The sequence below is a fragment of the Momordica charantia genome (genome assembly GCF_013281855.1).
Source record: "Momordica charantia cultivar OHB3-1 chromosome 8 unlocalized genomic scaffold, Mcharantia_2.0 BLBB01000008.1, whole genome shotgun sequence".
Classification (NCBI taxonomy): Eukaryota; Viridiplantae; Streptophyta; class Magnoliopsida; order Cucurbitales; family Cucurbitaceae; genus Momordica; species Momordica charantia.
Genome location: NW_028275166.1, coordinates 31,638,216 through 31,652,183, shown reverse-complemented (window position 1 = coordinate 31,652,183; position 13,968 = coordinate 31,638,216). Strand labels below are relative to the sequence as shown.

Genomic DNA, 13,968 nt, shown 5'->3' with positions numbered 1-13,968 from the left:
TGAAAATAAGTGTATTAATCTTTTAACCATGATGGATTGACAGAATAAAACAAGATTTAAACCTTGGATATAGAGTCCAAATATGAAATATACAAATCCAAATATCTGAATTTCAAGCTAAAAGAGGGTATTGGTAAATGGGAGTAAAATTTGTTTGGTGCAAAATATTCTCTTTTCATTGGGAAAAGAGCTAAAAAGAGCAAAAAAAGGAAAAGAAAAGTGTGAATTCTGCTTACTTCATGCAGTTTTTAGGTTACATTTAATTCCCTTTTTCTGATTACTATCACCTAATTTAATCAAACAGTTGATGGGTTTCATCATTCATTATTGATTGAAATCTGTGTCCCAGCTTCGGACTCCGAACCTCAGCTTCGGTCCCTCCTTACCTTTTCACCCAAGCCTAGAATCCTATGTGCTTCCTCCCCTTGGCCCTAATTACCCCTCCATTTTCATCATCTAACTACCATTTTTGTTTAATACCCATTTTACCCCTCTCAACTTCTCAACTTTTCAATATTTTATTTTAGTCCTTGAAATCTAGTGAGGTGAAAACCGAAAAAATCAATCGAATCTAGTTCGTTTGAACTATATTTATTAGTCGGTTTCGTTCTCGAGTTTCTTTTAGTTTAATTTTGATTGGTTTGGTAGTTTATTTTGTGACTTTTTGACGTTTGTTCATCAAATCGTCTTACAATTTTAATGCTAGATAGATCAATCAAGGACTCCGTTTGATAAAATTTTGGTTTAGAATGACACTGTTTGTGTTTGTTTTCTGGGTCTATTTTTAGATATGTTTTTTAAATTATTAAGTTTGGAGAACTTGAAAAAAAAGTTAATTTTCAAAAGATTTATTTTGTTGCTCTTTGTATTCTCTAAATTTTACTTAAATTGAAAAACTCGTTTTAAATTAAAGGTAAGTAGCTAAAAGCATCTTATAACAAACTACTTTAACGGTTCTATTTATATCTCATATTCTTCCTAGATAAACAATAATACAATAACAAAAAAAGAGATACAATTGCAACAACACTAAAAAACAATAAAATAAGAAGTAAAAAAAACAGTAGAATAAAAAATTAATATCCATTTCATCCTTATACTTTCAATTTTTGTTATGTATCTATATCTCATATTCTTTTAAAAAGTAACTATTTTAATCATTTCATAATAATTTATTTATCATTATATACATTAAATTTCTTACAATGTACCCATAAATTTTTGTTAAAATTTTGGAAATAAAGAAAAAATAATCACTCTTTAAAAGTATAAAAATAAAATCCAAAATGAATCAAAGTCGAAATACAGAGACTTTTTTAGTTTTATTTAAACCTAAAGAAAGAAGTGCGCAGAATAAATATTTTTTCTATGTTTATGTTTAAATTTCCAATATTATTTTTGAATACAAAATGTAATTTTGTGAAGCCAATAAATAATAACATCCATTTAAATTTGCCTAAAAAAAACATCCATTTAAATTACCAAATATAAATTTAGGAAAATGGACATGGATCTTGCCATCGAGGGGTGTTTTGGAAAAATCATGACAATGGCATAGATGTAATAAACGCGAAGTTGAACGGCAATTTAGTAAACCACTCCCAAATTATTAAGTCGCAGCCACGCTCCTTCGTTTCTCAGAGCTTCTTCTCAGTTTGGCGCAGAAAATAGATTGCAGAGCAAATGGAGCTCCAAACCAGCAACAATGGCGGCGAAAGCTTGGATTCAGATATCAAAACCGAGCTTCAAGAATCCGTTAATGGCGCAACTCACGGTGCTCATGATCCCCAATCGGTCTTTGAAGACGTCGACAGCGCCTGTTCCACTCCTTATGTCAGTGCCCCTTCGAGCCCCGGCCGTGGACCCGTTGGTGGATTCTATTACAGCGCTCCGGCTAGTCCAATGCATTTCGCCATAACTAAAGCCTCGAGCTCATCTGCTCAGTTGCCGTCGTCTTCGTTGAAAGATAGCCATTCGTTTTCGTTTGAGTTCGAGTTCTCCGGGAGGTTCGGGTCTAATGGCTCCGGTTCAGTCGGGTCCATGAGCTCGGCGGATGAGTTGTTCTTGAACGGGAAGATCCGGCCGATGAAGCTCTCGACTCACTTGGAACAGCCTCAGGTTCTGGCGCCATTGCTGGATCTTGAAGGGGAAGATGAAGAAGACGAAGGGGGAGAAATTGTAGGGTTTGTTAGAGGGAGAGATCTGCGGCTTCGCGATAAGTCTCTCCGGCGGAGAACCAGATCTATGTCGCCGCTGAGGAATACGCCGCCGGAATGGACGGAAAACGACGATGGAGATTTGAATGCAGAGGGCTTTTTGGAGAACGATTCCGAAGAGGGGAAAACTATGGAGAAGAACGAAGAAGAAGGGTTTATAAGTTCAGAAACGACCACTCCTTCAGTTTCTGCTTCGTCTTCAAGATCTTCCTCCGCCGGAAGAAACTCGAAGAGATGGGTTTCTCTGAAGGATTTTCTATACAGAAGCAAGAGCGAAGGAAGAAGCAGTAATCACAAATTCTGGTCCAACATTTCATTTTCTTCCGCAAAAGAGAAAAAACCTCCCACAAATCAAGCAGCATCCACTTCCACTTCCACTTCATCTGCTCCAAAGCAAAAGGTTGCCAAACCATCAGCACAGAAGGTTAAAGGGGGAAGTGGGCAAGCTCCGGCGAAGAAGCCGGCGGCCGGAAAGCCGACGAACGGCGTCGGAAAACGGCGGATTCCACCGTCGCCTCACGAGTTGCACTACACAAAAAACAGAGCTCAAGCTGAGGAGCTGAGGAGGAAGACATTCTTGCCTTACAGACAAGGCTTGCTTGGCTGCTTGGGATTCAGCTCAAAGGGCTATGGAGCTGTCAATGGCTTTGCAAGGGCTTTAAACTCTGTCTCTTCCAGGTAAAAAAACAAGACAAATAAATTCAATAAGATATAGCTAGCTTTTCATTTCAAAGAAAATTGTATAGCAATTTTTCCTTTTGCCTTTTCTTGAAACTTGCTCTCTCTGCTAAGATGATGATTATATTAATGTATTCTTGTTATTGTTTTGATCTTCTCTTCTTTTTCTAATCCAAAAGAGCTCAAGTTTCTGAGGACCCCATCACAAAGGGGGTGTTTGTAGAATTTAGAAATCAATGGGGTGTTTCTTTTATAACACCCCCAATGGCTTTTGTGTTAAGTTACTGTTTCTTCCAGCATTGTAATATATACCCTTTCTTCTGCTGCACTGTTTCAGTCAGCTAAGATTATTATCTATCTCCCATTTTCTCCATAAAAATCTGTGTATAAGATGAGATTTAGCTTGTGGAAGTTTATGATTGTGGGAGTAAGAACAAACTCTAGACAACAGCTTCTAAACAAATGCTACTCTCAAATGTAGTTTATATAATATTTGTTGCTGTTTCCTCTGATTTTAGAAGTTGTTTTTTCAGAACTATGATTGAACAACTCATAAAGTAATCTATGGTTTTGGAAGCGTTTTAGTTGTTCTAAGAACAGGTTGGAGCAAGAATGTAACTCTTTAAGGGGAAAAATAAAATAAAATAAAATCATCCAAATATTTTGTATTGAGTTTTTGTTCTTTAAAGTTAGAAACGGTGTTCTTTTTTCTTCTTTTAATAACTGGGTATCGGAGAGCACACTCTTTGCGTTATGCTCATGGCCCACTCCTCTACTAATCTTCAAAGAAGTTCCACCCACCTGAAAAGGCGGATTGGAGACACATCAAGGATTTTGGATTTAAAAATTTTTCACTTGAGGACTTGAATCTAAAACTTCAGAGAATATCTCCAAAGTTGGAAACAACCTCTTAGATCTCTTCTTACTTTTTCCTCTTTAACCATAGACAAACATAAAGAGAAAAAGATTGTAATTGTGTTGAATCTGTGCATTTTGTGGTTGTGCAATGATGAATGATGCATTAGTGACTTTTTATGGGGTTTGTGTTGAAACCCTAAACCAAACTGTGATGATGATGATGATGATGAGAGAGAAATAGTGTTGATTTTTTTGGTTAAGTGTGAGAAATGAAATCAATTATATGGCTATGGCTCACATGTTATTTGATGGGACATTGCTGTGTGAGGGCAGCAGAATAGGCCCCATCTTAACCTACGGATCCACAAGGGATGACCCATTTACAGACAAATTGCAAGAGATAACTTTATGTTCTTTTGGTGCTATTCTCATCTTCTGTGGCCCTGCCTACCTTTTGCTGGATACTTGGAAGAGATTTAAGGTAAATTTTCCTTTCTTCTTCTTCTATTTTTGATATTCAGTGTATCGGGAACCCGAGTTTCCTTACATACTATGCTCATACCCACCCCGTAATCCTCAACGAGGTTCTGTTTTGCCCACCCTAAGACCAGGCCCGATAGACAAGACTCAGGGGTATGCCATAGAGTCATGTAATCGAGTAATCGATAGATATATTATTTTATTACGTAGGGTCCAGACTGTTGATGAGATCCAATCACTGGTTTTTTCATTTTTATTTTTGGAAACAAAAGTGAATTTGTTTTGTTTAAAAGGAAGTGGTAGGAGAAAAGGTAAAACTTTTCGAGTTTGATTTTGTTTTGCCTGAATTAGGAAGCTCTGTGAGAATAATGGCCAATAGGGTGGGGAAGTGGATATGGATATGTTATGTCCCAATGAATTAACCCAAGCGTTTTGTATCTCTAATCTCTATGGGGCCATGCTGTTTCCTGGACATTAGCATAAAGGAGAAAGAGATGGGTGGTGGGTGAGTGATGGAAATATTTGACTTGATTGTTTTTACATGTATTTCTTTTGGGTCGGTTTACACACACCTCAATAGATTTCATAGGACCACACAACTCGATCTTATAATATTTGGTGTTGAAAAACTCGTGGGGGAGAGAGATCTAAACCAATGCTGTGGATTTTGATCTTTTAGAGGAGTATCTCAGGTGATCTCGTTCGATCAAAGCCTAGTTCTACAACATTTGATGTTGGAAAATTTGTGGCGAGTGAGATTTGGCTCGATGTTGGTGATTTTGATATGAGGGTGAACCAGGGTATCGAGGAGGTGGGGGGACTCAATTGATCTCATAGGATCTCAGCAATGACCTTACAATATTTGGTATCGAGAATCTCATGGGTAGAGTGATCTAGAGGTTGAATCGGGGTTGGGATGGGGGTTGTTTTATTCTAGTTTTTTAAGGAAAGCACCAACTTCTGCAACATATGGTTGACTACTTTGTGAAAGGGGAGGTGGGAAGAAGTTAAGAAAGACATTTGTTTCTTTCTTCCCATAGCTGCACAAGTGAAGTGACCAAACTTTCCTAGACATTTCCCCTACTAAAATGCTTTGGTAGGTTTTTCATATGCTCACATGGGTGGTTCTCAACAAACATCACAATCATTCTTTTATTTATGGTATTTTTTTTAAGTTCACGATGTGAAGATTTCAACTTCTGACCTTTTGATCGAGGATACATGTCTTAACTAGTTGAATTATACTCGTTCTGACTTCTTGTTTTCTTCCTCTCATATGGTTAAAATATCTATTTTTAATGATGAAACATGCATTGTTCATTGAATATTTGTCTTTTAATACGTTGCTAATATCTTTTCTTCCTGCTTTTTGATAAAATGAAATAAATTCCTGAAATAACAAAATCTAACACGACGAGTTGCTGTATTTTAAAGTCTAAAAGCTAGACATTCTTGGTTGCACTTGAGGTCAAGATAAACCCTAATTTATTTTCTTCAATATCAAAATGATGCTTTCAATCCTGACATGAATTACAACCAAATTATTACATCATGAAACTCATTTGCCATCTCTAAAAATAATTTACCATGTTAGATTTTATCACCTTTCACTAAAGATAGTAATATCTAGCAAATCTTAATCAAAAGATAAAAGACTACAACTGAACATAATCTTTTCATTATTGTCAAGAGAGTCTCAAGTATAAGTCAAAATACATTTGTTACAATCAGAACAATCACACTTATTGGAAAAGAAAAAACAAAAGGATCAAACGATTGAACATTCGTAAAGCTAACCTAATTGCTCGGGCAAAGTTTTCTTAATACTACCTACCACGACACGTCTCGAAGATTAAAGTCACATCACTGAAAGAATAAGACATCGTATGGAGACTTCAACCTCTTGTAAAAATTGTTTTTGCCATCTCTAAAGATGAGTTTTCTGTTTCGAGTTCAACAAATACATGGGGTAGAAATTTGAACATCTAATCTCGTACCTTTCCTAATTAATTGAACTATATTTAGATTGACGTTCTTAAAAGATGAATTGATGCGGTGATCGAGATTATTGGCGTGAGAAACAAATCCCCCATGGTCCAACACCATCATTTTCTTGCTATTACAAGACCCATCAACAAGAAGTACAGAGAAAGTCTCTATCACTGTCAACATCCTATCCACCCACCCCCCACAGCTGATGGGATGGACACTGAGCCCACTTCTTTTTGTCTGCTTCTCATCCTTGGCCCATTGCCAAACCCAACAACCCCATTTATGGGCCTTGGTATTGGGCCTCTATTGTCCATCCCTTTCAGCCCACAACACAATTGCGCCAGCATTGTTGACCCAGTTTGGTGGTAATAGTTTGGGGTAACAAAAAAATGGCAGTTTCGAACCCGTTTAAAAACATGAGAATCTCCAATAACATAAAGAGAAAATCAGAAAACATTAGAATGCAAGAGAAATCTCGTAGAAAAGAGAGAACAAATTTGGTTCGTGTCAGTACTTGTGCTGGAATATAGTTCATAATAGGAAAAAATGAAAAATAAACTATACATTTTTCTTCTAAAATGTTTATAGAGATCAGAATTCAGATGCACATGTTTCAAAAACTAAATAAATAATTGAAAATGAGAACGTTGCTAAATGATCTCAAAAAGTCCCAGTCTCCACACTTTCTTTTGTAAATTTAATTATTGTAGTTTTTAAAATTTAGAGTAAAATACACTTTTGTTTTATGAATTTTAACTAAAACATATTTTCATTTGTAACGAAAGGTTCTTCTTCCATACACTCTATCTCTTGTTTCTGTTATATTGTTTTCTTCGTTTTCGTTACAAATTCTCTCACTATAAAAAGCTCCAACCTTAGACTCTAATGCAAGTCCAAACTATAAGCTTTTGAAATTTAGAGATCAAATAGAAACATATCAAACAAAAAATGTATTCTAAATATTTATTTAGAATGAACGTAAGAATTTTTCTTTTTATATATTTTTAAATGAAAAATGCATGGACGAAGAGACGAACTCCAGCAACTAGGAGAACTTTGAGAACTTTGAGAAGTGCACCACTACACAAAGGCTTATTTATATAATTTTATTATGTTGGGGCTCGCGGTCCATATACTCTGCACAATTTTATATTTGAGAATAAATAAAAAGTTGTGACATTTTTAGAACACATATTAAATTTTTACGTGAAGCAAAATTTCCCTGGAGCGAAATGCGAATATAATTGAATTGAAAATTTTAATTATAATGTGTTATTTTAAAAAATTAAGGTCCATAATCATTTTGTTTTTATTATCTAGTTTTTAAATATTAAGTTGATAAACCATACTTTCATCCATATATTTCTTTATTTTATATTAGCGCAAATGAGTTTCTAAAGAAGGTCAGAGGAACTAAACATGTTTTTTTTTTCCTTTTCTGAAGGATTAAATTTATCTTCTGAAATTGATAAGAAAAAAAAAAGAAAAAAAGAAAGAAAAAGTTTATCGAAAGTGCCAATATTAACACTTTCAAAGATCGAAGCAAAAGAAAAGCAAGAAAAATCAGGGTTGAAAACTGCCATATCGCACCGGTGAAATCATCAAGCAGAGAGAGCAAAAGGATCAAAAACCGGCAACCGGCCGGCGGCCAAAGTTGTTGGGGGCGTTGCGAGAATCGAACTCACGACCTCTCGCACCCGAAGCGAGAATCATACCACTAGACCAAACGCCCTGTGCGTCTCCATCTCCTAATTTTTCTATGATAATCTTTGATTTTACGCTTTCATCTTGTCTTCTAAAGCTTCCGCTCTCATTCGGCGTTCTTCTGCTCTCGAATTCGTATCCATTCTTGTTACTTCCTTTTTGCTTATTGATATTCTCTTGGAATTGTTTTTCAGAAGAATCAAATTTGAGTTTCCGTAGTTAGGTCAAGTTTTTTGAGGCAGCGATGGCTCATACCAGCAATCCTGTAAGTTCTTATCGCCTGTTTTGATTTTAAAACCCTAAGTCACTGATGCTCTATCTCTACTAGAATGGTCCGAGTGCTTCTTCTCCATTTTTTCCCCATTTAATAGGATAAAGCAAGCGGAATAATTCAGAATAATCAAGAATTTTTACTCTTTCTTTATCGCAATACGATGTGCTGTATTTGCAACTAATTTCGGACGATTTCTTTTCTGTAGGCGGCTGGAGTTGATAACACCTTCAGAAGGAAATTTGATCGAGAGGAGTATTTGGAACGAGCTCGTGACCGTGAAAAACAGGTTGGGGCTTTTGGAATTTATCGTTCTCATAATCATGCTGTGCTTATTTACGCGAGTGTTCCTCAAATGTTTCCTCTTGCTGATTGTGACGTTTTTAAAATGTATTTCAGGAGGCTGAGAGGGTTAAGTCCAAATGTAAGAATTTTCTTTCCTGCTGTTTTTGGGTTCTGTTTAGTATTTTCTTGTGTTCACCTGTAAGTATAGATGCTATAATATGTAGACTTGGTTTGATGGTTCGAATTTAATTTGTCCTCTTTCTGCAGTGAAAGGTCCACCAGTGCAGAGAAAACCATTGAAACATAGAGATTATGAGGTAGACCTCGAGTCCCGCTTGGGAAAGACTCAGGTAAGTCGGGCCAGGCTCTCTCTGTTACTCGAATCAATTTGTATTTTGGTCTCTCTGTTGGAAAAACTGTATTTGAAATTCTCTTTTGTAATGGTTCATGGAGTTTTGGTTGTTTATTAATAGGGGTTCTATTAGAAGCAAAGACCGTCTTGAGCTACTATGTTTTTTTTTTCCACTCTGTTCTGCAAATAGCACATTAACTTTCAAAAACTCAAGTATATAAAATTTTAGGCTGTCAGATTGGCTGTGGCCTCTGTATGGATGTAGATTCAAGCTCTATGGAGCATCATTTCCAGACATATAAGACTAGTTTTCATATTACCCGTACATGTTTAACTGGCATATTATATTTCCTATATAAAGGCACTTATATGATGGGGAATGACTATTTTGAATGTGAATTTACAGCATGTGTTTTATTCATTAGGCCTCCTATTTGGATGAATTCTCCTATGAACTGGTGAATAGTCACTCTCGATTAATGGCAAATAGACTATTAACTTCAGTTGTCTTACATATACTTGGTAAAATAGCTTTCTAAATCTAAGATCACAGTTGCTCTGTTAATTACATATGATATGGATTAAAAAACAGGTCATTGGCTCTTGTTTACTGTCGTGATTCTGAACTGTATCATACTTGGATTGATGGTTGAATGATGAATCACCTTTGTGCAGGTTGTGACTCCAGTTGCACCTCTAAGCCAGCAGGTATTACACTTAACTATCTTTTCTCTCACAATTGCTGAAGTTGAATCTTGAAATAAATTTGAGCACTTGAAAAGAAAAGCTGAGAGGAAAAGGTGAAGGTGGCTTTGCATGTCTGGTTTTGGTAATTGTGCTCTTGAACTGAGTGTGTCCCTTGTGTGCCCCTGTCATGAAGTATAATTTGCACTTGCTACCTTATTATTTTTCTGATTAATGATTTCTTCTTCAGGCTGGATACTACTGTTCCGTTTGCGAATGTGTGGTCAAGGATTCTGCAAATTACTTGGATCACATCAATGGAAAGAAACGTACGCTATCAACTTTCGACACAACTTTAACCAATTTTGTGAAATATCCAGGCTTTATATTTTCTTTACCTTGTTATTCTATTGACTTTATGTTGTAGATCAGAGAGCCTTGGGTATGTCCATGCGGGTCGAACGGGCATCTCTGGAGCAGGTACTCTAAAGTAAATACTTAGGAAGATGGAATTATTTGTCTAGTCTATTATTATAGATATTTGTGAAATGAAATCTCGGTGTCTACGGGGCTAAGTTGCTTTTATGTGAAATAGGTGCAGGAGCGGTTTGAAGTTCTTAAGAAGAGAAAAACGCCTGGAAGCTTCACAGAGCAAGGTTAGGCTTATAAGTTAGTTTTGCTTCACGATGGATAGATGGATTGTTATTGTTATTATTATGTGCATGATTGACTCCAAAAATTTATCATAACCGGATATCATTACTATTCTTTTGTTTCATTTTTCAGAATTATGATTTGTTGAGTGATGGAAACTGATGCACTATCTTTTCTGTCTTTCCTTAGATCTTGAAGAGCGTATAGTAAAGCAGCAACAAGAAGAAGAAGAACGGAGACGCCAGCGTCGAGAAAGGAAGAAAGAGAAGAAGGTTAGTACTGTGATTTCATTTTCACCATTTCATCATTTAGGCCAAAAACATGCAGTCTCTATTACGGAAAGAGAAGATCACATTCTACACTTTTGTTTTCCTCCTCGAGTGTAGAAAGAGAAGGCAGCAGAAGAGGAACCCGAAATTGATCCCGACGTTGCGGCAATGATGGGATTCGGGGGCTTCCGTTCATCCAAGAAGTGACAATTACAGATTCATCTTCTAGCTTTGCCCCTGTGATCCTTACAGAGTTATTTTATCTGAACTGATGTGCAAGGGAAGGTCCAAACTTGGGTTTCCCACCTCCCAAGACTGTAAGTTATATGTTCTGAAGATTTTCAATATGAACATTGAAGAATTAGAAGAGCTTAACATGGCCATTTGCTGTAACATTTAATTCATATGTTATATACAATGTTTCTTCATGTCTCGGGATGAAATTAGTTGCTAGGTCAGTTTTGAGATGAGCTTGATCCAACTTGTTATAGAAAATATGTACTTGTTCTTAATTTTCTTATTTTTGGTTTCCAAAATATTGGCAATGCACAATTCTAGCATAGGTTAGTAAATATTGACCTGATATTTTTAAAAATTAAAATAAATTATAAAAATTACTTGTCAAATTCGCTTCAAACTTGAATACATATATTATTTTAGATATGTCAATCTTTTCTCTCACGAGTTCAACAATACATGGGAGTAGGAATTCGAACTTATACAACTATGCTTAAGTTGGTATTGACATGTCGATATTCTGACTATTAGAAAATAACTACACATGTAGTCAATATATATGTGTGTATATATATATTTCACTATATATATATATTTAATGAAAAGTTAACAAGGATTTCATAATTTTTCTTTAAATAATAAAATGAAATTGATAAATAAAGATATTGAATCTCTTAGTAAAGTTTTACCTAACTCGTTGGAAATATTGTTCTCACATGTTGGTCGAAGCTCGACCATTGTTGTGCATTATTGAGCCTCAAAAGTCTCGAATTTTACTACTTAATAATGTGGTTCTCTAAATTTCCTATCAAGCTCGTTCAATGTTGTCACGAATAAAAACAACAAAAAAATGTAGTCGGTGTGACATCTTCTAAATTTCTAATTATTGAAATTTAAATAAGTGACATTACATAAAAAGGGAAGAAATTCAGTCTTGGGATGAAAAAATTGCATACCGCTCCCACATTATCTGAAACTCACTCTGTAATTACTTTTATACCCCTCTAATCTTCTTGTTCTATTACCCGCCAAAGTTCCTATTTCGTAATCCAGTTCTTCAATTCTTCCTCTTCTCTGTGTGCCGTATTCCATTTTTCTCTGTAAGATGAACAAAAATTTTCGTGAGATTGAGCGGAAGATCCTGCGTCTTCTTCATGGCCACAAAACTCGAATGCATCTCACTCAAACCCACGCCCATTTCCTCCGCCATGGCCTTCACCAATCCAATCAAATTCTTGCCCATTTCATCTCCATTTGTGGGGCTCTCGACAAGATGCCATATGCGATTCGCGTCTTTTCCCAATCCCAAAATCCGAACATTTTTCTCTTCAATTCCATGATTAAAGCCCATTCCCTATGTGGCCCCTTTGAACAATCCCTTCTCCTGTTTTCCTCCATGAAGAAACAGAGGATTGTTCCCGACGAGTACACTTTTGCGCCGTTGCTTAAATCCTGTTCGAATCTTTGTGATTACAAGCTTGGTCAGTGTGTGAAGGGCGAAGTTCTGCGACGTGGGTTTGAGTATTTTGGGTCTATTCGTATTGGGGTGGTTGAGTTGTACGTTTGTTGTGAGAGGATGGAGGATGCGAAGAAGGTGTTCGATGCAATGCCTCATAGGGATGTGATTGTTTGGAACTTGATGATTCGTGGGTTTTGTAAGACGGGTAATGTGGATTTGGGGATATATCTCTTTAGGCAAATGAGTGACCGTAGTATTGTTTCTTGGAACACCATTATTTCCTGTCTAGCACAAAGTGGGCGTGATGTTGAAGCTTTAGAACTGTTTCAACAGATGGAAGAACAGGGTTTTGCGCCAGATGAGGTTACTGTGGTTACAATATTGCCTGTATGTTCTCGTTTAGGAGCTCCCGTTGTTGGACAAAGGATCCATGCTTATGCGAGCTCGAAGGGAAACTTGGTAGATATTACATTCGTTGGGAACTCGCTTCTCGATTTTTACTGTAAATGTGGGAATACAGAAGGGGCTTACAACATTTTCAACAAAATGACTTGCAAAAGTGTTGTTTCTTGGAATACAATGATCTTGGGCTTTGCTTTAAATGGGAAGGGAGAACTTGCTACAGACCTTTTTATGGAGATGGGAAGGAAGGATGTGAAGCCTAACGATGCAACGTTTGTAGCCCTCTTGACCGCTTGTGTTCATTCGGGATTGTTAGAGAAGGGTCGAGAGATATTTTCTTCAATGATGCATAAGTACAAAATTGTGCCAAAACTTGAACATTTCGGTTGTATGGTTGATCTTTTGGGACGTAGCGGACTTGTGGAGGAGGCTCACAACTTGATTAAAAGCATGCCGATGCAGCCAAATGCTACTTTATGGGGTGCTTTGCTAGGTGCTTGCCGAACTCATGGTAACTTGAAACTTGCAGAACTGGCAGTGAAAGAACTCATCAGTCTTGAACCATGGAACTCTGGTAATTATGTGTTGCTGTCAAATATGTTGGCGGCAGAAGGGAGATGGGAAGATGTTGAGAATGTCAGAGGTTGGATGAGAGGAAAGAGCGTCACGAAAGCACCTGGGCAGAGTGCCAATGGCTAAACTATTAATCTTATGTTGATGATTACCTTTTTAATGTTCTGTGTTGTTACATCTGTGGAGGACTAAAAGAACAGACAGATGTTTCGAGTTCTGTTTGAAGCTTAATGTTGAGAACACCCGTTGAACTAGAATGAAGCAGTTCAGCCATCTCGACACGCTTAGCAGTGCGTAAACAAATTGTGTAGCTTTATAGTGAAATTAATCAATGACTACGGACTTCTTGTGATTTATATCGAAAAGAATGCCAACCAAGAGCAATAGAGATGGATTTTTCTTACTATGGATGTGGGAACTCTGGCCTCAAATCAAAATGGAAACTGGAATACCATCTTTGGAATAATGGGCAGCTATGAAGATCCATTCAATATTTGTCTGTATTTACAGAAGATAATGGCAGGTACACCTCAGAGGATCAAGAGAAGTGAATGGGAACCATGTTCTTACATGAAAAGGACAAGTTTTCTCATCTGAAACTGAAACTTCAAACTCTCGCAATGTAACTAATTATCCACTTCGTCGAGTTAAAATGAATTTATATATTCAGTTTTTTGGAGCAAAAGAACAAGAAGAATTTACGTTCATTTTTTCTCATCGATCCCATTTGCTGTTCTTTTCTTTGCTGTTGGGTCAATTACTGATGCGGCTGCGAAGATCTCATTTTGGTAAAAATTGGGGGAAAAATAGGAATTTGGAGATCCGGGGTATCGATCCCCGTACCTCTCGCATGC

At 36.7% G+C, this 13,968-nt stretch overlaps 3 protein-coding genes and 1 non-coding gene across 5 annotated transcripts; 3 read left to right on the top strand and 1 right to left on the bottom strand.

The window, feature by feature from the left end:
• The first annotated feature begins 1,616 nt into the window (after positions 1–1,616).
• LOC111023263 (uncharacterized) lies at positions 1,617–3,251 on the top strand. Its single transcript, XM_022300655.2, has one exon. It carries the CDS (start codon positions 1,684–1,686, stop codon positions 2,896–2,898), a length of 1,215 nt encoding a protein of 404 aa, XP_022156347.1. The 5' UTR covers positions 1,617–1,683; the 3' UTR covers positions 2,899–3,251.
• Positions 3,252–7,746: 4,495 nt separating this feature from the next.
• Positions 7,747–10,871, top strand: LOC111023331 (C2H2 and C2HC zinc fingers superfamily protein). Of its 2 annotated transcripts, XM_022300748.2 has the most exons (11): positions 7,747–7,957; positions 8,123–8,193; positions 8,408–8,488; positions 8,599–8,623; positions 8,752–8,834; positions 9,512–9,544; positions 9,771–9,849; positions 9,948–10,000; positions 10,116–10,176; positions 10,364–10,446; positions 10,561–10,871. In XM_022300748.2, the coding sequence occupies exons 2-11, from the start codon at positions 8,173–8,175 to the stop codon at positions 10,648–10,650; spliced, it is 609 nt and encodes a 202-aa protein (XP_022156440.1). In that variant the 5' UTR covers positions 7,747–7,957; positions 8,123–8,172; the 3' UTR covers positions 10,651–10,871. The 2 variants fall into 2 exon arrangements, with proteins under 2 accessions (XP_022156440.1, XP_022156441.1); XM_022300749.2 differs by lacking the exon at positions 7,747–7,957 and having other exon boundaries at positions 8,010–8,193.
• Positions 7,885–7,956, bottom strand: TRNAP-CGG (transfer RNA proline (anticodon CGG)). The gene has a single exon. It is a non-coding gene; the product is annotated as a tRNA-Pro (tRNA).
• Positions 10,872–11,666: 795 nt separating the features above from the next.
• LOC111023267 (Tetratricopeptide repeat (TPR)-like superfamily protein) lies at positions 11,667–13,831 on the top strand. The gene has a single exon (XM_022300659.2). The coding sequence runs from the start codon at positions 11,786–11,788 to the stop codon at positions 13,238–13,240; it is 1,455 nt and encodes a 484-aa protein (XP_022156351.1). The 5' UTR covers positions 11,667–11,785; the 3' UTR covers positions 13,241–13,831.
• The last annotated feature ends 137 nt before the right edge of the window (positions 13,832–13,968 follow it).